Source organism: Sander vitreus, chromosome 21 (assembly GCF_031162955.1).
Source record: "Sander vitreus isolate 19-12246 chromosome 21, sanVit1, whole genome shotgun sequence".
Taxonomy (NCBI): Eukaryota; Metazoa; Chordata; class Actinopteri; order Perciformes; family Percidae; genus Sander; species Sander vitreus.
Window position 1 is genome coordinate 25,587,389 of NC_135875.1, and position 23,763 is coordinate 25,611,151.

The window sequence follows — 23,763 nt, forward strand, 5'->3', positions numbered from 1 at the left end:
AATGTCAATAATGCTGAGCAGCACTGTACTAAGATCTCTCTTCAAATCACAATCCTTTATAGTTATACTCTGTAGTTCTATTTGAATAGGTCTCCACATTCTATATGAATATAATCACTTTTATGGAACAATGCACATTAAGTTTTTCACACAGCCACCAAAAATGTAAATGCAAAAAAAATAAAAAAATAAAAAGGGTACATTAAGACAAAAACAACTCCAAAATCATTACAAAATGAAAGAAGAAGAAGAAAAAAAAAAAAAAACTTCAAGTACTATTAACAAAGTAAGTCCACCTGGCAATATTGTTCAGAAGAAAATAATCTAAATATACACAACTCTGTTCCTCTTACTCCCAGCCTCTCTTTTCTCCTCAGGCCGTTCGTTCAGTGGCTGACTCTCTGACCTGAAAACAACACACTTACACACACTTACACACACACTTACACACACACACACACACACACTTACACACACTTACACACACACACACACACACTTACACACACACACACACACACAAAGCTAGACCTGGCTCAATAAATGGTTCTCACAGTTTCTACAGGTCTCTGTGCGCGGCCCAGATTGTGGCAGAGGCAGGGTGGGCTGGTGTCGACTTGCAGGACTCCCATTTCTGTGAGAGAAAGGGTTGATATTTATTTTTTTTTAATCCATCCGAATATCTCAGACAGAAGAGGAGAGAATGACGTTGCGTCATCCGTAGGTGGTAGGAAAGAGAATGCCCAAACGTATGTGACCCAGGTTTTGTGAGTGTGTAATTGTGATTATGTGCACACACAGCTACGAGGTTAGAAAATGGTTCAGAGGGATGTTCCCTTCAGGATTTTTCCAGAAGCATGAAAGTGCCCCCTTCTCCTTGTCATCGGCATCTCCTGTACTGACTCCATAGAAGGCCTGTGGCATTGGTCTGAGTGAGATTCGAGACTAGTTTGACTCTCCAAGTTCCGGACCTTGCTGGGGTTTTCCAGAGGTGTGTCCTGCCCCGGTTTGTCCTGCTCCGCCCCGACCTCAGGGCTCCTGTTTGATGTAGTAGCTGCCGGAGCCGTTGCTTTCCTGGTCGGAGGTGCCCTGTGAGAAGGTAAACTCGTCCACCTCAGCCGTCTCCTCCTTCATTCGCAGGAGAGACTCTACAGACAGGGCAGAGACAGATGAGAGACAACAGCGGTACAGGTGAGCCAGTTGTGTACGTGGGAGTAAAATCCTGGACGGGCCTTTGTCTTTGTTCCAGGTGTTAAGGTTAACTTCCCATGCAAGATTAACATGAAGATAACTACTTCAAAAAATAATCAAATGAAACAAAACATGCCACATGACTGCTTGGAACTTCAAGTGCTCATATTCTGCTCATTTTCAGGTTCATAATTGTATTTAGTGGTTGAACCAGAATAGCTTTACATGGTTTTATTTTCAGAAAACACCATATTTTTGTTGTACTGCACATTGCTGCAGCTCCTCTTTTCCCCCTGTGTGTTGAGCTCTCTGTTTTAGCTACAGAGTGAGACATCTCACTTCTGTTTGTTGGGAGTCGCACAAGTGCAGTACCTAGGTAAGGACTACTAGCCAGTCAGAAGCAGAGTATGAGGGCGTGCCCTGACAGTACCTAGGTAAGGACTACTAGCCAGTCAGAAGCAGAGTATGAGGGCGTGCCCTGACAGTACCTAGGTAAGGACTACTAGCCAGTCAGAAGCAGAGTATGAGGGCGTGCCCTGACAGTACCTAGGTAAGGACTACTAGCCAGTCAGAAGCAGAGTATGAGGGCGTGCCCTGACAGTACCTAGGTAAGGACTACTAGCCAGTCAGAAGCAGAGTATGAGGGCGTGCCCTGACAGTACCTAGGTAAGGACTACTAGCCAGTCAGAAGCAGAGTATGAGGGCGTGCCCTGACAGTACCTAGGTAAGGACAACTAGCCAGTCAGAAGCAGAATATGAGGGCGTGCCCTGACAGTACCTAGGTAAGGACTACTAGCCAGTCAGAAGCAGAGTATGAGGGCGTGCCCTGACAGTACCTAGGTAAGGACTACTAGCCAGTCAGAAGCAGAGTATGAGGGCGTGCCATGCTAGCAGCTAGGCGAGCATTATAACGTGTGTTCCAAAGTGACCACGTTTGTCTCTGAAGTAAAGGCTGGACTACAATAGAGCTGTTTGGAGCAGTTTGTGAACAGTGTTTTCTGTTGGAGATGGTAAGTCCCTTTGGGGGGGGACTTTGGGCTTTTTCACTTTGTAAACTAACGTGCACAAAAAAGATATGTAACACTATAAAGGGAAAGGGAAAAAGCCCAAAAGCATAATATGAGCACTTTAAATGAACAGACCTTCACTGAATTGAGGAAATATTCATGTGAAAGACGACAACAACGAGGTTGATTTAAGAGTAGAACATGCAGCATCAGCAGCATCCAGCTCCACGGCGAGGCCCTGTGCGCGGGACTCAGAGGACGGTCTTCTGTTAAAAATGCCGCCGAGCTTCAGAAGGCTCGGCGCCGTGCTGGTTTTATCGTTAGTGTGACGTTACCTGATTTGTGGGTTTGGTGGAGGTGGGTTCGGGGTCGGGGCCGAGAGGGCCCCTGGGCAGGATAAGGGGGCGGACTCTGTTCTTCGTCCCCCGAGAAGCTGCTCCTCCTCCTGCCTGCCTGACTGAAGGGCCGTCGACCAACCGGAATCTTCCTCTCTAAACACCAAGCCAGACTCGGGTGAGCTACCAGGGGCTTATTACACACATGGGGTTCAATTCAACCGTTCTTGATGTTTAGAATATGTATTGTGAAAAAAGGTTAAAAAGGTTACAGTTTTAATAATGATAATTTAACCTCACACTGTTATTACTTGCATCGATATGCCCATCTGAATAAGCCCCTGGTAAGCTGTAATCAGACTGCCAAGCCCAAGTAAGCAAATACACTGTTAGCTACCAAGAACAAGGCTAAAGCAACTGTAACAAATGTATGAAAGTCTGTGGCTGCCAATATTTAAATAATGAATAATTAAATTAGCATTTTCTATTTGCATGCCCATGGGGTATGGCAACATAACAATTTTAATTTCCATTTTCATGTCTTAAAAAAAGAAAAGAAAATCACAATTAGTTCCAATTAAAAATTTAAATACTGCAAAAAAAACCTAAGCATAACATTGCCATAAGAAAAATCTAATTAAAACAAGAGAGAGAATTTTTGCAACCTAAACTATGTGCAAATTACACTGTTAAATGATCTGCTGATGTTTGGGTAACTTCTAGTGAAAATGAAATGGAAATGGCTGTTTCAGTGGTTATTTTCATTATGATCATCTTCATAATGCTGGACTTTCACAGATTTGACAAAAGAGACCTGGGAGGATCCTTCTATTACAGAAAAATAATTTTCATAAGAAACAAGCCAAAGTCAAGACATAAATCATATTCAAATGTAAAAGTCCAGTTTAAATAAGTATGAGAAAATTAAACATTTTGTAATGGCAGTTCTCCCAAGTATCTTCATAACAATAAAAAATAAATACCACGAAAAGGTTACATTTCTATTTGAATGAGCCAAAATCATAATTCCTTAGAACTCAAAAGTTCAGTTTGCAATAATATTTTCAAGTTTAGCTTGCACAAGTCCATTCCACATGCAAATTCATTATCATTATTGGGAATGGTATGCTTACGAGTACACATGAAACTATTTGTCAGTGAAGTTTTCATTAATTTATTTGGATTTTGTCATACATTCTGTGCACACAAATGGCATTTCAATTTGATTAAATTACTTCATTTTTATATTGGCAGCCATAGACTTCCATATTACTGCTTGTGTTCAATTTAGCATTAGCATCGACTTTTGTGTGTGAAAATGTGGACCTAGTTGGGATGCAACACCAGGCCTTCTGCTCTTAAATACCTGAAGTATCTCAAACACATTGCACCCAAGTGTGCAGGCATTGTGTTCAGAACTATCCCACTCAAAAGGGAAAAGACAGAACTTTCGTCTCTCTACAACACCCAGCAATGTGACACAAGAGGTCCGATGAAAATACTCCTGACACACCAAGCAGATGGCCAATCTGACAGCAGCAGAGTTTCTACCACGAGTGTAGCCAGTGACAGTAAGAGGAACAGGATAAGGAGAAATAAGAAGCGAAGCGAAACAAATCGACAGTGCACGACGGATTACTCACTTTTCTTTTGGCCTTTATACTGCTGGGCCTTTTTCTTCTGCTTGGGTACAGATTGAGGCATTTCTCTGTTACCTGAAAGAAGACCATAAGACAGGAAACTATAGGACATTTGTGGACAGTGAGGTAAAGTGAGGTGAGGCACAAACCAAGAAAACAAATGGCACAACCAACAATTAGGGATGCATCGATCCGATATGTCGGATTGGTATCGACGGGGATACTGGGCTAATTAAGCACATCAGATATCTGCAATGACATGACCGATCCACAGTAAATACAGTTTCTTTTGTCAATGCCATCAGTTATATAGTATTTAGTCACGCCAGGCAGGCGACTCACTTTCTAATGCCAGAGCAATCCCTGGCCTTGTATTAGTTACATCAAATTAATTCCAATGAGTTTCACACCCTGAGGTATATAGAGTCTAAATTTGAAGATAGATATTTGAGTTAAAGTATCAGACTAGGTATTCGTGGACAAAATGCCAAAATTATACACACAATTAAAATGTATCCAGAATATTACCTGGGAGTATATAAATGGAAGACATTACAAAAGTATTGGTTAAAATGTGACGAGTATATACATTATTATAATGTGGAAACAAAGAAACAACATAAGTGATGAACTAAAGGGTCTCAAGCTATACGGTTTGCAATACACAGCAACATGTGAACACTAAAACAAGTCATATGTGCGTTTTCATCTTATGTACACACATTATGCAAGTGTTATTCCACCATGTTCATATTGAAATTTAAAACCAGAACTCAGAGAGGGAATGTGTAACATTGCTGGCTTCATCCTCTGAAGTCGTCGGCGCTGCTAGCTAGGGCTGCAACTAACAATTATTTTTAATTAATTAATTAATTAATTAATTAATTTATGACCTATTAATTAATAGTCAATAATTGTCTTGATCAGTTGTTTGGTCTACTAAATGTCAGAAAAGAGGAGTGAAGAAACTGGAATATATTCACATTTAAGAAGCTGGACTCAGATAATTTTGACTTTTTTTTCATACAAAAATAACTTAAATAGTTGGAGACTAAATTAATAATAAAATCGTTGCAGCTCTAATGCTAATGTTGGGAAGGGGGCTAAATAATGCTCCAAAGTTAGGCTAAATGTTGGTAAGGGAAAAACTAGCATGGCCATTTTTTAAGGGGTCCCTTAACCTCCCACCTCAAGATTTCTGAATGAAAATGGGTTCGATCGCCACAGATATGCACAATTTATACTAAAACCATGCAGTACGAGGCAAAAATATGGGTTTTTATCTCATGCAGTATACATTTTTTCACTGTAGTGAGACCGTGGGCATTTAGAGAAAGTATGGCTTTCATAGGTAGAGCTCGCCATCTAAATCGCAGGGAAAAAAAAAGCCATTCTTGCAGAAATCTTGTAGAAAATATTAGTTTATACCAAATCTCAGCATGGTTTCTCTAGGGTGTTCCTCAAGGTCCTGGTGTCTTTATGTGGTATTTTTGACAATTTTGTATCAATTCTCGAGTTGTAGAAAATGTTTGAACCAAATCTGTTGCACCAAACAAATGGTATCAACCCAAAAAATTGCAACAACTACAACTAATGAGACATAATAAAGGCCTCTTTATTTCCTTGAGTTCCTCCCCTTCCGGTGGACCACCATGAGACCTTATTTCAGAAAAAAATATATATGCATGTAGTTCATTTTTGAGAACCTTAAACAAGGTTTAAACAATGATGACTTGATTATCCCAATAGTTGCCATAAAATTTACGGTTGGACTAATCAATGAATCATTGCAGCTCTACTCCTCAACAGCTCAAGACTGGCTCATTCACAATAACTTTTGTTTTAAACAGATTTTCTTTTCTTTGTGTAGCTATAACAAACAATAAATCATACAGGACATGCATTTTATACATTATCTCTCTCTGTGTATTTAGCCTTGTTTACGAGTACCTTTTCTGGTAATGTGACCATGTTGGTAGTATTAAGGAAAGGTTATCTAGATAAATTGCCATCGCAAATTCTACAGAAAACCGACTATGAGACATGCTCAGACACAAGACTGACATGGAAAATAATAGGGCTGCACCGATATAGAAAATTTTGGCCAATAACCAATGATCTGTGGTTTCTATGATAATCATATTTTATACACACTGAAAAATGTGTCAACACTGTACATTTGGAAAAGTAATGTCTTTCTTTATTTGCACATTTGGAGAAGCCCATAAATCATAGATTCACCGCATTGTTTCCTCTCAACAAGTTACAGCCACCATTCAAAACACCAGTAACTAACAATGTTAGGAGGGTCGGGCTAGTCCACACAGCATTCCAGGATGGGAGAATGTGTTCTGGTTTATTGGCATTTCTATGAACCAATCACAATTGTCTTGGGCAGCACCAAAGCCCGTCTACGGAAAGCCGTTCCACTCCCTATTCAGCCCCATTGTACAGAATTTGATTGCAGTTCCACCAGAGTTCCACTGGGGGTGATCACGGTCCAGTGCTAAATGAATGGGACTCTATGAGCTAGACGGCTAAACTTGTCTCTTTCGCCTGATTGTCGTTGAGAAATCTCAGATTTGATTGTAGTTTTTGCAAGTTCAACATGGATTATAGGTCGAATGAACGAGTACTTATGACCTTTCGATTTCTTACAGGTTGAGTCGTTGTTGCCCATAACACGCTAGCATTCTACTAATGAATGCTGATTGGTCAGTGAAGGACTGATTACGACCAGAGATCCCGCTTGGCAGCATCCGAACCAGAATGTCAGAGTGAATATTTCGGCGTGGTCTTTAAAACATTAGCAGACCTCTTTCTAGCAAAATAGTCTCGGGAAGGAACTTGTTTTGGTGGAACATGTGTACGTTCAAAGGTTGTTTTAGTCGTGCAACAGAAAACTCAGATTGGACAGATAGTCTAGCTAGCTGTCTGGATTTACCCAGATTTAGGAGCAGTTAACCATAGTCCTCAGAAATCCACCGGAGGTTAGAACGCCAACACAGAGACAGAGGAAGGGGACGGACATCCGGCCGAAAAGAACGTGATCCAGTGGAATTTCAAACAACACCGGAGCAATCCAGGAAGTGGAATATCGTGGATTTAGACTACATTCACTCATACAACGACCACAAAGCAATCACAAATGACTGGTAAACTCAAATTACACAATCAGGAATCAAACAAGTTACCCCACAAACGCAGCTATGCCACCACGCACACACACAAAGGCCGAATCTGGTCATCATTTACACCAACAGCAACCATCTAAAGCAAGCAGTAATAGCTGGTAAAATCATTTTACTAACATGCATAAAAATCCCTTAAACTTACCAAAGCTGAGAGTGAATTTCGTTCTCTGTGTGTCTAACATGCTGAATGACAATAAAATTGAATTGAATACATGTAAACCGAAGCATTGAGAACTTTGTAAGTGTACAGACAGTTTATTAAAAAGATAGTACCATTCGGTATACAGGCAGGCGCGCTCTCTCTCTCTCTCTCTCTCTCTCTCTCTCTCTCTCTCTCTCTCTCTCTCTCTCTCTCTCTCCTCCCCCCCCCTCTCGGCTGCTTGCTAGTAGCTTACTCCTGATATTGTTTGTGAACTTCTGGATGCCGGTTCTTCATACGAGAAATCAAAGTAGCTGAAGGATTTGACACGGCGTCCTCCTCGCATTACTTTGACCTTGCAAGCATTGCGTACTACACTACACCTTTTTTCACAGTGAAAAGCATCAAGCAGCATGTAAACAAAGATTCTCTATTACCTGTGCTGCCTCACAGCGTCACAAACTCAGCATGGCCACAAACAAAAAACAAACACACCAATAATCAATCGGAAATAATCATCGGTTTTGCTCATCGGACAGATGCCAATGTATAAAAAAAATACCAATCGATTGCCGAAATATTGTGCATCCCTAGATAATAAGCATTACAATTACGTAATGAAGCGTTATCTAAAATGCACTAGAAATAAATTCTGTTATGCCGACTTATGTCAGTGACAATCTGCCATTTGTGAAATGTCACCAAAACACAAGGCCTTAGTGGTTACCCAGTTGAAAGTGTGTTCATGTTCTTACTCTGTGAGGCGGGGGGTTGGAGCTGGTAGTCAGTCAGCTGACACCAGCCCACGGGGTAGAGGTCAGGTGACTCGCAGTCCACCCACTGGTCATACTCATCCTCCCAGCCGTCAAAGTGGATCCTCAGTAGCCGGTGCACAATCCTTGTCACCGTGGCAACACACACCAGCCGCGGCTCCATCAGATCAACAGCCTCCAGCTTCATGCCTTGCCGGAAACCATGATTGGGAATCTCCTAGAAGACGCGGACAGTAAAGAACACAATTTTTTACTGATTTACATCAAATCAAAGCCACTGGTGAATAAATATGTTCCTGCAAAGAGTGGAGAAGCACTGATAAATCCTGAATCCCATTAATCAGACAGAACAATGGAAAGAAATATGGGGCTATATGAAAAGGAGAGGGTGGACACAATAGCTTTCAGCAATAAGATATCTAAATTTCCCAATTCATGCAAGTGACACTGTCATTTTTGAATGCGTTTCCCTACCAGAGGCCCAGAGGATGTGCAGAACAGCGTTCTCTATGCCCTGTACTGACAGGCTGTAGGTTGTAGGGATGGGTTTGGAAGGTTAGAAGGGTGTAAAGAGGGGGCATTTTGTGTGGTGTGTTAAATGTTCTAAATAAATGGACTGAAATCCCTAATCGTAAAGGTTTCATCCAACGCAACTAATCATGGTGCTCTGTTAACCCTGCTACTTTTGGTTTTGAGATGTATTGGTATAAAACCCTGTTGCTTTTTTTGATTTCTTTGTCTGTTGCTCTTATTAATAACAAGAAAAACAATACTAAACACATTAAAACTCTTAACACTTAACACACATACAGTGGAGAAACCATTAATGAAGCCTACCTTGTTAAAGAGCTTGACAGGAGCAGCTATTGAACCTGTTTCTCTGAGGTAGTCAAACCATTTAAATGGCAGTTTAGTGTACCCTGGGGAAGAGAACCAATGTTGAGACCAGAACATCAAAAAACCATATGCAAGAAGGTGTTATCAAACTACTTCTAACCACAACAAATTTTCCTAAAAGAGAAATGTAGAAGTGTAGAGGCTATGTAAGATGTAAAGTGCCTGAATCAAAATGCAAAGCACGGTCATTAGTTTTCATCAGGCGGTGCAAGGGAACATGTTCTTTTGTGAGATGGAGACACATTGTTCATGCCAAAATCAACTGTCCAATCACAGCTTGGGGGCGGAACGATGGGCAAAGCTTTTCATCACCAACACAAGCTGTTTGAAGCCATGGCAGACAGCTTCTCACATTCAAAGTGTTTCCTGTGGCTAGCCAGCTGGAGGGACATTACTTTGAACTGGACATTTAGTTACATTTGTGATTGACCGTTTTAAGGAATATCAATAAGGCTCGGTGCGAGTATACTGTGAAAAAGAGAAAGCTCCCTAGCATCTCCTTATGAAAACTAATGCCAGTGTCTAATACACTTATTTCTTTGTTGCTTTTAGATTTTAATATGGCATGGAAACGTATATCATTTAGTTATTAATAGGGTTGGGTACTAAAACCCGGTCCCATATACGACCGAATAGCAATGCACTTAAACGCCTGCGCTGTCCTCTGGTGCTGACAGCTAAACTGTGTCTGTATTTCACTCCAAAGGATTCCAACACTGGGGCGTTCAACGATCTGCAGCTAAAGACACAGTGTAGCCTAGCTCCACTTTGAAACACCATGGCCACTGTCAGTCAGAGAAACAACACTGACAGGACTCCATGGTGCATTCAAGCCCACCTCTTAAACTTAAGGTGCTTTCACACCTGCCTCATTTAGTTCGAGTGAATGGCACTAGAGTTTGTTTACCCCCATGGTGCGGTTTTGTTTCGGCATGTGGGAATGCGGCAATTGCACTCGGATGCACACCAAAATTGGTCTTGGTAGGCTTTCAATCGAACTCTGGAGCGTTTTGTTTGTGGCGAGAACATGATTGGACCTCGACAGCACCAACTGTGTGGACTGAGCTAAATGTCTCCTGTAGTCAGGTGTGCTTAGCAATCTGCGATGCATCAGAGCAGCAAACTGAAGCAGCTTGCAGTGTTTCTCTCACAGAGATAGACTGCAGTCTCTGTGGTCAAACCAGCCGTTGCTAAAGTTGGAGACAGACACCGGCAGAGCAGAGCGAAGTCTCTGTGACCAGAGCAGATGCAGTAAGGTCGCTCGCGAAACAATGTCTGATTATTTAGATGAAATGAGCTGATTTAACCATGGAGATATAAGAGATATGAACTAGTGCAGAACACAGAACCTTCATTCTGTATTTAATTTCTTGCTCCCGCCTCAGACACATCTGACCAATAAGAGGAGTGAGCGTTCTTGCGTGGTTTGAAATGACACATTTTGGTACGCTTGGATTTTTCTTTGTGTGAAACGAAACCAAGGGGAAATCGCTCCAAGTTTACAAACTCCTCAAGTGATTTAGACACATCAAGGCACTTTAAATCTTCCATACCTCTGTGGTCCTCTCAATAGGATCAAATGCTTATTTTCATTTATGAAGGGCTTAAAGAAACCAGTACCTCTAGGGGGCGTAAGATCAATGCTGTTGATTTCACAGAAGCCGACAGGGTAGATGGAAGGGGAGGTGCCGTGGTAGCAGAACCAGTCTGATCCATCCACTGCCTCCGAACCATCGATCCCGATCATGAGGTACCCGTCTGCCAACACCTACAGAAAACCAAAATGGCTGAAGTCAGTCTGGAGCAGTCGAGTGAAAGACATTTTAACATAAACAACAACGAATCCGTCTTTTACTCCACAAAGCAAGATTTCATCACATTACATTAATGTGGAGTCCAGAAACACACGTACCTTTCTTACAGTGGCTACACATATAGCTGAGAGGTTGAGGGGGTCAATGGCTTCTAACTTCATTCCATCTTTAAACCAATCACCACTCTGGTCCACATCTTTTACCTGAAACACATTCAGATAGAAAAAAATCAAATTGGGGATAATTATTAAAATATGGTTTAATCAGGCATTGTATTAGCATGCCATATTAATGACATCATTTGGACATGTTTAAAAACTGTAACATTGGGGAAGTATTACGTTTTTTAAAAAGGACAGTGGAAACCTGTCATATAGATGCATCAATCATCACTCAATATTAGATCTAAAAGCCCACCAGGCCTTCTCCCTCAGACACGGTTATGTAAATTACAACAGATGGAGGTGAACCCCTTCATTATTAGATGGCATGGTTAATTATTGACAGACAGGAAGCAGCAGGTAAGAGTCAACTCTACTCTTTCTGATACTCTGAACATAAGTGCAGGTGCCCCTCAAGGCTGTAAGCTCTCCTTTACTTTTTACAATATACACAAATGATTGCAGAAACATCTATCGAAATAACCACATTATTACATTTTCAGATGATACGGCCATACTCAGTCTACTTACAAAAGATTCAGATATTGCTATCTATAAACAGGAGATAGAGAAGGTAGTGAAGCCTGCCACGTAATGTAAATAAAACCAAAGACATTATTTTTGACCCCAGGTCTAGGTCACAGCACACTCCAAATTGAAGGTGTACTTGTTGAGCAGGTAACAACATATAAGTATTTAGGTTTTACAAGGCAGCCATTGCATTTATTGCTCGTTATGGCATTATGGCTTGGTTCGGTAACCTGTCCATTAAATTAAAATCGCAGCTCCAAAACTTGATAAAAAAAAGGGCTGGAAAAATGCCACCAACTCCTCTTCAGGAGCTCTTCGAAAAGGCGGTGAGGAAACAGGGTCTCAAAATCACCCACGACCCAAATCACGTCCTGCATTTTGAGTATGAGCTGATGCCTTCAGGCAGAAGGTACAGGTTACCAAACTGCAAGCTTAACAGGTAGAAATTCTCATTTGTGCCGCTTTCAATCAAATTAATGAATACTAAGAGATAAGATGTGTGTGTGTGTATTGGCTGCAGTGATGTATGTGTGACTAATACTACTAAATAATATTTGTGGTACTTACCATTATGGTTATAGGATGTGCAATGCCTGATAGGGTACTTTGTGCAATATTTGTGTGTGTGTATATATATATATATATATATGTGTATATATATATATATATATATATATATATATATATATATATATATATATATATATATATATATATATATATATATATATATGCGCTATGTTATATTTCATATGATATTATGCAATTGGGCATTGTGCAATACAGAAGTTATTGACCACAGCATGAGTTAACGGGATATGTGCAATCATCAAAATTAAGTGCAATACGAGGGGGAGGATGTGTTGTGGGTTCTCTTCTGTTCTTCTGTGATTGTGAGGAATGGTAGGGGGGTATGGTATGAGGTTTATTAGATGTTCATTGAAGCACTGGATGAAATAATGTATGATTATGTTTCTATGTAGGTTAACTGTATGTTTATTGTGTATTTATGCGCGATGTGTCGCCATTTCGTTTCTCTCGAATGCCCGAGAATAGGCTGCCGGGCAGCGAGTCTCCCAAGAGTTTTCGCAAATCTCGGTTTACCATCTAGACACAACCATGAGGTAGGTGTGTTCGAAACCCTACCACCATGCACTAGGGCAATAGATTCAAGGAAACAAGTCTCATTTTGGGGCGAGTACTACTTGTCACTCAATCTTAGGCAAAGTGACAAACAGCGACAAAAGCTGCCACATGAAATCCGCACTCAGGCGGGTCCCGTGAAATATGACAGCTACAGTTTATTGGAAAATAGCATTGTGGACACTGTATTTGATGAATTCACTGTTTATCAGACGCCAGATGAGATGAGAAGCTAACGTTAGCAAACGCTGTGGTCCCTCTGCCTTTGACTCCCCGCTGCAGGAGAACGCTGTATTCCTCCGACATGCTGTATTAACGTTACCGTTACCGCTCAAAACCAACATGAAAAACGTAGTAATGTTCACTCAGCGTTTTGTTTTGTTGTTAAACTGTGTGTAAAATGAGCGGTGATGTTAAATCACCGGTTTCAGGTAACGGCACCCTACGGTCCCGTCTATTTGCTGGATGGTTTCAAGGCAGCGGTCGGTAGCTAACATTAGCAGATAAGCCCGTTGACAGCGATGTTTCTGACCGTAGTAGTGGTCATAGTGACTGAAAGTGTGATGTGAGATGCTAAAAAGACACTACACACTGTTTTCAGGTAACGGTACTTTTTGATGTTCAACACCTGGCCCCATTAGTCTTAACAGTCATAATGTTTTTGTTGTTGAGTTTTGGTCTTTTTGCAGTATCTCAATCTGCAGTAACTACATTTGGATTGGTTCTTTTATCATGTATAGTATAGGTAACTTCATTATAAAAAATGTAATTGTGATATTACACCAATGGCTCATAATCATAATGAATTTTCAATTACATACATGTTGGCAAGCCATTACTATCAATTCATGTAGGGTTCACCGTAAAACGGCTGGGTCATGATCCAGCTAACTGTCAGCAAGTCTGCCACCTTTGCAGGTTTGGGGTTAAGAAATTGTTGCTCTGACAACAGTTGCTGATGAACTTTAAGTAGCTTCGAAAGAACCGAAAAATCCTCAATTTTCTATTCAGGATAAACTAGCTATCCACGTAGGAATAACAGGGCCCAGGTCTGCAATGACTGATAATGACATGCCCGATTATCAATTTAAACAACAGCTGTAGGACTGTTTCTAAAGAGGCTTTTAGGATTGCAAAGAAAAAATGGTCTTGTTTTACCTTATGGAAGAACAGTGCAGGAGCATCAACTTGACCCTCAATTTTCTTTGTAACATCTGAAAAAAATAAATTGATACGAAAATTACTTGCCTGAGCTGAAGATGCTTCAGCAATATAAACCCTAAAAAAAAAAGAATTAAAAAGGAAAAGAACTCCATGACCATTACATGGTTTAGAGAATCCAGACAGATGAAGCTGAGAATGAGCTGGGCTTCAGGGAAGTGGCCAGTGTGAACACAACATTTTAAGAGTAACTTTCATTAATGGACAGCATCCACAGTGCTTTTTAGTTACAGTACTTGAAGGATCAGTGCAGTTTTTTTAGAAGCCAGTCAGTTTACTCATCTGTACTACTCAGAGTAGGGCTGCAGCTATCGAGTATTTTAGTAATCGAGTATTCTACCGATTATTCCATTGATTAATCGGATAAGAAATACTTTTGTTTTATTGAAGAGCAATAATATACAATAGTTTGGTTTAATTTTTGGAAAAAAAGCTTAATTTTTGTTGTCTACATTGCTTACAATATCATCTCTCAAAAAACTAAAACATAGCAAGTGCATTTAAGTGCCATACTACATTGTTTTTAAAGAAAACATTTTCTGAAATGCAATAACAACCTCAAACTAAGGAATACATAAACATGACCTTAAGTTGTGCATCTTAACTTTCAGAACTACAAGTTTCAACCTGAGACTGATCTGTATATAGACCTATATGTAAATATTAGTTATACTCAACATATTTTCATTTACATATTTGATTACGTCACTCAGCTCAGTTACACTTACGCTAGTAGATCGTTGATCGGCTGTTTCTCCGTGAAGAGAGAGAGGGAGAGAAAATGGTGCGCAACAATCAGCTGTTTTTCCAGCTCTTTAGATCAGATCGTGGTCACCGCTACGTATTTTCTTGTCTTTGTTTTTGGTAGTTGTTGTGTTTGGTGTAGTTTCATCGTCCATACGACTCTGATTTACTTTTGTCGGGTCCGCTTCATGGAGTGGATGATTAAGTTGGACTAAATGTTTTCTGTTGAGATGCTGAAGCATTGACGTCGTGCTATTATTGTGGAAAGCTAGTTTGATTTTGCAGTAGACGCACTGTACAGAGTTCTCGTTTTAACTACGTTTGAAATGATTCCAAACTTTGGACACTTTCTGTCGTTTCCTCCAGCCTGTCTCTTCTCTTAGCCCCTTATGCTCTTTCTTCATTTCGCAATCAGTCTTCATCGCATGTGTCGCCATCAGCATCAGCCCGGTGTGCAACAGTAATAATCCTCCGTGCGGAAACACCGTGAGCGATACGTTGGTAACATTAATTAAACGAAGCTTCGGGGCAAATTATTTTGCATCGAGGAATTTTAGTAATCAAATTATTCGAGTTACTCTAGGAATCGTTTTAGCCCTAACTCAGAGTACTACTTAACCTGTAAAACCATCTATATAATGTCTCTGTGGAAGCTTTGTCAAGTCTGAGAAAACCATTATGATGCCAATAAGGATATGTTGGCTTTGGCTTAAAGACCACAAACCTATAACTTAAAACCTATGCTAAAAAAATGTTGTGTACAGTAGTGACTAAAAGTTAGGATAAATGGGCCCCTGCTGCTTTGATTTTGACCATACTTTTTAAAAATCTGTCTCCCAAGTCCCCCAACTTTATGAAAGTGCAAAACTGAATTGCTTCAAGTAAAATCTTTTGCCATTTTCCATAGCTTTTTATCTAAACGAGTCTGACGAACTATATTTCTATACATTTTCTTCAAGAAATCTCATTATTATTAGGAAACAACTCAATGTAAACCATCCTGCTACCTGAAAGCAACCCCTATTTCTTCCTTTTTGAATAAGGTTGGTTAAAAAACGACAGTGACCAGCTGTTTTAGAGATAATCGAGTCTTTTCTTCTTTATTAAAATGAAACTATGAATATGGGACTCGATTTGAAAGGTTTATGTCTTGGTACGTTTTCTGCTGTGGCTGAGAGCCACGGGGTAGGGAAGTCAGGAAGCATTGACCGACAGATTAACACACTTTGGTTTTGGTTTATGGGATTTGTTGACAATAGCAAAAATATAGAATGTTGCCAGAATTACCCTTTAAAGCTTTTCAGTATTCAACTTGTAACATGCTGATTGAGGGATTTTAATGTGTTGATCAAATAGCAAAAGAAAGAAAACAATACAGATTTGACATCTAGTATTTAACATCTTCAATGTTTTGCATCCTCAGTGTTTATCACACCCTGCTTATACCAGTTATCCTGAAAAAGGAATTCATTTTCTTTACGACACCGTAGACGCACAGACCACCTAAACTTAAGTGTAACTGGACTTTTTTCCAAACTCACCGGATCGTTTGAAGCGGTGTCCGATGCTGCGCGACCAGCCTATATTATGGATGAGGGGGCTGTACATGTGGCACCAGAAGTCATCCGACCCGTCCTGGCTCTCCTCATAGACCAGCCTGAGGCGACCTCCGATTACCTGCTCCACCAGCGCCACCCGTGTCCGGCACAGGTAGTTCTTATCAACCACCTCTACCCGCATGAGCTTCTTGAAGGGGTACTGCAAGTTCTCGTGTACCTATGGTGACAAATCGTACACTGATTTAACAAAGGCAAAACCACTGTTCCATCATACCCACTGCTATAATTACTATTAATCATATTTCTCTATATCTTTATATCCAGGGTGCTATTTGTGAAAAAAGCTTTTTTTTTTTTTTGATCATGCACAACAAAACAAAACTTTAAAAATAAAAAAAAAATCTCCTGTTGCAATACAACAGAGTTCACTTCGTGTTGGAAAAAAAATACTTACGCCGCATGACGCTCACTTTTTCTGGCTAAACTCCACTACCACGCCCCTGAAAGGACCGTCATGTGGCGGTGCCTGTAGCCGGCTCTCAGTCACCTATTGGCGGCTAAACAACTCCCGCTGGTAGCTTTTTTTGGATCATTCTGTGGAACTATAGACTGTTCGCATTACAGCGCTTTACTTAGTTTAAAATACTTCTATTTTAGGTATATAATATACGGCCTATTGATGAAGTAGCATTGATGGGGGATTGTTGGGTCTTTGTAAGTTATAGAGTGTGGTCTAGACCTACTCTATCTGTAAAGTGTATGTAAAGATAACTACTGATATGATTTGAAACTATAAATTAAATTGAAAACCAGAAGATGGAAACATGTAACTGATTGTTGTTCATAGTTGTTATATTTATTATGTATAGAGTGAGTTTGAGAGTAATGTCATGTCCAACACAAATGAATGTTAAGAGTAAGTACTTTTGTCCAATCATTCCTGAAATCATTATCAAATTTGGAGAGGTTTAATTAACATAAAAACATCAGCTTCCAGCTTGTTCGGATCTAAAGATATTGGCACTGGCCATCACAAACAGTCTCATTAAAATGAAGGCATTTGTGAGTCTCACCTTGGCGTTAAAGTCAGGTGGCAGTGTTTTAGCTCCAGTGAGACGCTTCACAAGAAAGGCTTTCCAGTTAGAGTACTTATGATGTATGCCTGTAAGGGAGATTACAAAAATAACAGTAACAATTGGTTACAGCAACAACAACACCAACCATCTAAAAACACAGGCATTCAAGAACAAGACTCTGAACAAATATGGCACAAGACTCACTTTTTGGAGGTACAAGGGGTTTGCCACTTGAAGCGCACCATCCCACCGGGTGCACTTCAGGGATGCAGAGATTACACCAGAAGTCCTTACTGTTGTCGTTGTCAAAGCCCTCATACCGCAGGAGAGCCTTGAACCCTGCACAACGACACACAGCAATGCCCATTGGCCACTTACAGTACTTGCTTCCTTCAGACTTTTAACTCAAGCACATGGTCTTCATCATCAAATGAAGTTTGCTCTGTTGTCATGGAACTTTAGGCATAATGTACGTTAATCGTATTAATTGTGGGCAAAAAGGAACATGTTTTGGCTATATTACCTGTCAAAAGTTTGGGGTCACTTAGAAATGTCCATTTCAGTTTTCAGATTACATCATGTGTTTACATAATTGCAAAAGGGTTCTCCAATGTTTTCTCAGTTAGCCTTTTAAAATGATATCAGATTAGTAAACAGAATGTGCCTTTGGAACATTGGATGAATGGTTGGTGATAATGGGCAATGTAGATAATGCATTAATCAGAATCAGAATCAGCTTTATTGGCCAGGTTTGCGTAGACAAACAAGGAATTTGACTCTGGTTAATCTTTGCTTAACATATTAAGAATAAAAACAGAGTTGAAGGTTAGAATATGTAAAAAAAAAAAATAGTGTACAGTATAACAATACAACAGAATTTACAATTTCACAAAAAATATATAAAAAGAGAGGGACGGAATAGTGCAATATCGTGTCAATAGACTGAGATTTTAGGATTTAAATATGAGTACAGTGCAAGGCAGATCAGTGCAATGGTAATATATTAATAATTTAATATCAAATTAAAGATCAGCCACTTCTGTCCACAACAGTCGAGAACCCTTTTGCAGTTATGTAAACACATAATGTAATCTGAAAACTGCTGCCCTGATTAAAAACACAATGCAACTGATCTCAGCTGGTATTCTGTCTGGAATGGACATTTCTAAGTGACCCCAAACTTTTGACCGGTAGTGTATGTATATATGTGTGTGTGTGTGTGTGTATACTGTAGTATGTATCCAAGATTGAAAACACATGTCAAAAGAGAATAAGGAACAATAACCTCCAGATTATTAAATGAAAAAGCACATCAATACAGACTAACTTCCTAACTTTCATATAGACCGACTTGTGGAAAGTCGCGGAGGTGAGGTTTTGCAGTAACGGCCAAACGAGCAGTGAAGTAGTAACGCTACGAGGCAGAGAGAGCCTCAAAAAGTGCCTCGGAACACACCAAAGCGACGAGACGTAATGCGTCTCCATAACAGCAGGCGGCGCTAATCTGTATTGTCGCCCAAAAATGAAAACCGGCAGCTGATTGGACGAACGCGTCACGTGGGTCTGGCTTCTCCGGAAATTCAAAGACAGACTGTCATGGCGGCTCGTTCAGAATACGATCTCATGTTGGACTAAAATAGTTCACTGAAACGTGTTTCTGAAAACATTTTAAGAGAGAAATAGGCCGTGCAGTTGCTGAATCTGTCTTCATTTCAGATCGACAAAGGTCAGTTTAAAAGATTTTCGTCATATTTTGGAGAGGCTCTAGTCACGCTCATCCCGCTCCCCGTTTCCGGGTTAGCTCTCTACTAATCAGATGGTCATTTGAGTCCGACTGCCGGCAGTGCCCGTCCCGCCGATTATACAAGTCAAATCGGCCAAAATGAAGGCCGACGGCCCCTCGGACGGACGACGGCACGGAACACACTGAACAGACTCGAGTCACCGACCTCGCCAGGTCGGCTGATTACCGGCTCGGTGTGTCCGGGCCTTAAAGCGTAAAGCACTTTGAATTGCCCTGTAGCTGAAATGTGCTATACAAATATAGCACAAATAAATAAAGCTGCCTTGCCTTCAATGTGCATGTGACTATTGTATTAAGGTAGAAATCCTAACCTGTTCTTTAATGATTTTTGTCTGAACAGTGGGGGGCAGCTCACTGTATTGAACCTCAATGGGATTATTTTACATGTGATTTTGCATACATTTGCTGTATTGTGATACATCCATATTGGAAAGAAAGTACTGTGATACTCATTTCAACCAGGTCAGCTACTCCCACCATTTTTTTTTTTTTTTTTACAGAAATGATAACTAAATAAAAATCCAAAAGGATGCAGAAAAATCAGACAATTCCGACATAGCTGACCCTTGGGTGGATTTGTCCAATAACGAAATTTCCTTTGGCGAATCTGGAGAAGTAGTCTTACCTGCTAGCTTAATGATTTCTGCTATCCAGTACACCTTAGTGGAGAGGTTGGAATCAGTGTTGACCACTTCAATCCTCACTCCTTCTTCTATGTCTCCCCAGCATTTCCCCATAGGGGCCTGAAGCACAGAGGAAGCAGTGAATGATTCAGTCAAGAAAGGTCCCTACCTACTCAACTCCAGTTTTTACTTACATGCTTGAAACAGCTAACTGGAGCTCCAATCGTGTTTTTGCTACAGATATACCGACCCCATTCAAAGGTTTCCACAGGGACCACTGGCGGAAACAAGAAAGAGTGTAAAGCAGGAGTATATCTAAACACAGAGCAGCACGGTTAGCCTATTAATCATCGTTACTGCTTTTTGAGAACATACCAGCTTTCGATTTGGCCTGGTTCTGCTGGCTTGCTTGGTACTGGGCGTAAGCGGCCAGCTTTGCCATAAGAGGTTGTTTCTGCAAGACTTTCGCCTTTTTTGTTGGTGGCTTGCCCTTGCAAAACAAAGCACACATCAATATTTGTACAATAATATAGGTTTGATCTTAAATGATTTGTTGTAGAGTAAAACAAAAAGAAGTAATTTGTTGCAGTAGGCATACTTACCTGGAGTCTTGCCAAGATGCTAGCTTTTTTGGAATTTGAGGAATAACTCCTAGAACAGGACACACTGCAGAAGCGCTTGGTTTTGGAATAAAAAGCATCTCGTACTCCAACCATCCCACACATCTCACAAGTGGCTGTGGATCCACAAAACAGACACATATACTCCGTTAAAATGATCAGACTACATCATGCCGGCAAATCATTGTTCTCCTCACACACAGGATTATATTCCAGAGTAGGGCTGGGTATCGTTCAAAAAATGTTCGATTCCAATACCATGACTTTGATACCGGTTCACAAACGATACCTATTTTGGAGAACAAAAAGAAATTACAACATTACGGCAGGAATCGTATTTATTTTTACTCGAGGTCCGTCTCTGTGTGACGTGGAGTTTTTCCTGCGCGTCTCTACGACGTGCAACGCTAGACAGCCAATCACAGACATTGTTAGATCTTGGTAGAAGCGTGCTGTGTGCTGATTGGCTCACTGACGCCGATGAGATTTACTCCTTAGGGATTGAATGACGAGGCATTTTTCGATACTTTTGAAGCAATTCGGTCGGTGCCTAAGAAGTATTGAATTCGGCACCCAGCCCTAGGGACAATATCAGATATGACAATATTCTTGACCAAATACAGTGGTAAGCATAAGTGAATACACCCATGCTAAAGTTGACTAAAAAGAGGAATACAAAAAAAATCCTCTTTTGGAAATTGATCTTAATGCCTTAATTTAAAAAAAAAAAAATGTAAAAATCCAACCTTTAAGGACACCGATTTTTCTTTGTGAAGGAATAATGTATCGTAAATAAATAAATACAGGGGGCATAAGTCAGTACACCCCTATGTTAAATTCCCATAGAGGCAGGCAGACTTTTATTTTTAAAGGCCAGTTATTTCATGGATCCAGGATATATCACGATATATGATTTCACCACGATATGATTCCATTGAAAGACTACATATGATCATATTGAATTATTGCTACCCAGCCCTATTCCTGAGCACCACAGAAAGGATACATTTCAAACACATTTCCATGTACTAACCCATTCCAGCCTTGCCATCAGGGTAAGTGTAGACTTGACCATTGTTCTTGATGATGGGCAGGCTGGCAGGGATGGAGGGCACTACCTCATCCTCGCTGTCCTCCGAGCTGGAGCTGCTGGTAGACTCCTCGCTGCAGCTGTCATAGCCATCAAACATCCCGAACGAGTCTCTCCGCTTGCGCTCTGAACGCGGGGTGCGTTCAGCCTTTCCAATCAAGGAAATGACAAAAAGGCATTAGAGTCTGAGTGAACGGAATACTTTAAAAGGCAGCAACTAACAATTTTCTTCGTCCACAATTCATCTTTTGGTTGTGTTCTGATGTCGTTTATTGTTGGGTCAATTAGGGCTGCACAATTAATCGCAATTTTATCGAAATCGCAATATGAACATGCCGGCCTACAAATCCTATCCTACAGACTGAAGAAAACAATCTTTGTTTGGTACAGATCCTACAAAAATCATACTTTTTTTTTAAATTATATTTTTCAATGAAAATGAGAATAATGACACAAAAATTATCATTCCCTCCAATATCGTGAATCATATCGCAATCACAATATCAGTCACAATAATCGCAATTAGATAGTATCCTCATATCGTGCAGCCCTAGGGTCAATACAGTGTCGTAAAGCTGTGAACTGTCCATCACAGTTTCCCAAACCCAAAAGGGACATCAAATCTTTAAATGTCTCCTTGTGTCCGAAGACCATCCAAAGCCCAAATATATTCAGTTTACTTTCATAGAACTTAAAAGGTAATCAGGCCATATGTGCATTTGAGAAGCAGGGACCAGTGACTGTTTGCAATCTTTGCTTAAAAATTTACTTACACTCTTGTTTCAGCTCTCAGACGGTTGTTGTTTTTTTTTTTTTATTCTGTTTATTATATTTTTTAAAGACAAATGTACAAACAAAACATAGTAAACAAGCAATTAACAGACCGGTTGATGATTGTAAAAGGAAAATGTGACATTAATAAAACAAATGAGGGCACTGTATTGCTTTTGCACAACAATAATAATAATAATAATAATAATAATAATAATAATAATACATCTTTATTTCAGGATCACAAGTAGGTCCATAGCAGGAAATACACAAACGAAATATATACAAATATACATAAAATACAATTCATCTGTCATTTTAAGAATTTGTGTGCAGGCTGTCATATTATTAATGGTCAGAAGGCCTTTTTTTTTTTTTTTTAAGTCAACCATTGTAGTTATTTTCTATTCACAATTTTTCCTCAGATGATATTCTGGTCTCTTTAACATGTCATATGCTTTGGAATGTGACCGAGGAAGCTGGCTGTAGAAGCCAATGGGAAATTGCTATAAAAAAAGATGCTCTGAAAAGCAAAATCTAATTATAGTTATGCCGTGAATACCTGGAAATTCAAATAGGTCTTGTTCATTAGGCGTGCATGATCCTGACCAGTGTTAAAATGTTTGTTGACATCACATAGCCTGTCTAGCGTTACTTCCTCCTTTGAGCATCACAAGTGACACCCGAACTGGCTGCGCTAACAAAAATCATTTAGCCAGCAAGAATGCTGAAAGAAAAAAAAACAATGCACCAGCCACTAAAGATTTAACGTTACTGAGCTGTATGTAAGATGTACAAAATACATACAAAGCTAATACATAAGATAAAATAAGGGGCGGCCTTATTGGAAATAGCTCTTAATGCTAACTAGCCTTAGCACAGCTTGCTAGCGGAAACCTGTTTTTCCAATTTTAATTCACAAAAGCATACCACAACTGTCCAGAAAACTACACGTATGCAGTAAAATAAGTGTAGGGTTATTTTATTTACATACCTGTTTTGTTTTTTTTGGAAAACTTGCTAATATTTAACGCTGGCTGATCCATTAGCTAGCTAATGTTACCATAAACAGATAACAACAAAGGAGCAGCGCTAGCCTTAGCAAATCCTCTATAACAGGAGGCTCGCAGGCCTAAAATGTTTCAAATGTACTCACCAAATCCCTTGTGTCTTCCATTAGCCCTTCATATAGATAACGTTCTAGTTAACTGTGCTGCCCAATGCAAATAATGAAAACCCCGAGGCTGGGGATAAATTTGGCTTTGAAAAACCAAAGTCTAAATGAGTACTACCAAGCAGGATATCAACAAATTACTCTGCTGCATCTGCGCATGTGCGAGCGTAACCTACTTCCATGTGATTGGTCAATCCTGAATGGAGGTCATCGACCCACAGAAACAAAACAGTAGACTCGGCAATTGAGATGAATG

General features: G+C 40.1%; 1 protein-coding gene across 2 annotated transcripts; it reads right to left on the bottom strand.

Moving 5' to 3' along the window:
- Nucleotides 1-105: 105 nt before the first annotated feature.
- Nucleotides 106-23,654, bottom strand: mbtd1 (mbt domain containing 1). 2 transcript variants are annotated; one of them, XM_078278546.1, is made up of 18 exons: nt 23,490-23,654; nt 22,336-22,381; nt 21,506-21,710; nt 20,455-20,588; nt 20,228-20,342; nt 20,047-20,129; nt 19,855-19,972; nt 17,630-17,764; nt 17,423-17,511; nt 16,332-16,566; nt 13,984-14,039; nt 11,089-11,193; nt 10,797-10,944; nt 9,117-9,199; nt 8,262-8,496; nt 4,177-4,248; nt 2,534-2,689; nt 106-1,148 (listed from the first exon to the last, which is right to left on the bottom strand). In XM_078278546.1, exons 3-18 carry the CDS (start codon nt 21,660-21,662, stop codon nt 1,030-1,032), a joined length of 2,040 nt encoding a protein of 679 aa, XP_078134672.1. In that variant the 5' UTR covers nt 21,663-21,710; nt 22,336-22,381; nt 23,490-23,654; the 3' UTR covers nt 106-1,029. The 2 variants fall into 2 exon arrangements, with proteins under 2 accessions (XP_078134672.1, XP_078134671.1); XM_078278545.1 differs by lacking the exon at nt 22,336-22,381.
- Nucleotides 23,655-23,763: the final 109 nt, after the last annotated feature.

What these genes read in the sequence shown, in the direction of transcription:
- mbtd1 (XM_078278545.1), bottom strand. Translation starts at nt 23,510, where the DNA reads ATGGAAGACACAAGGGATTTG. An exon ending in TGGAAGACACAAGGGATTTG is followed by an intron (nt 21,711 to 23,489) that starts GTGAGTACATTT and finishes TTGATTGGAAAG; the next exon opens with GCTGAACGCACCCCGCGTTC. An exon ending in CCACCAAACCCACAAATCAG is followed by an intron (nt 1,149 to 2,533) that starts GTAACGTCACAC and finishes CCCTGTCTGTAG; the next exon opens with AGTCTCTCCTGCGAATGAAG.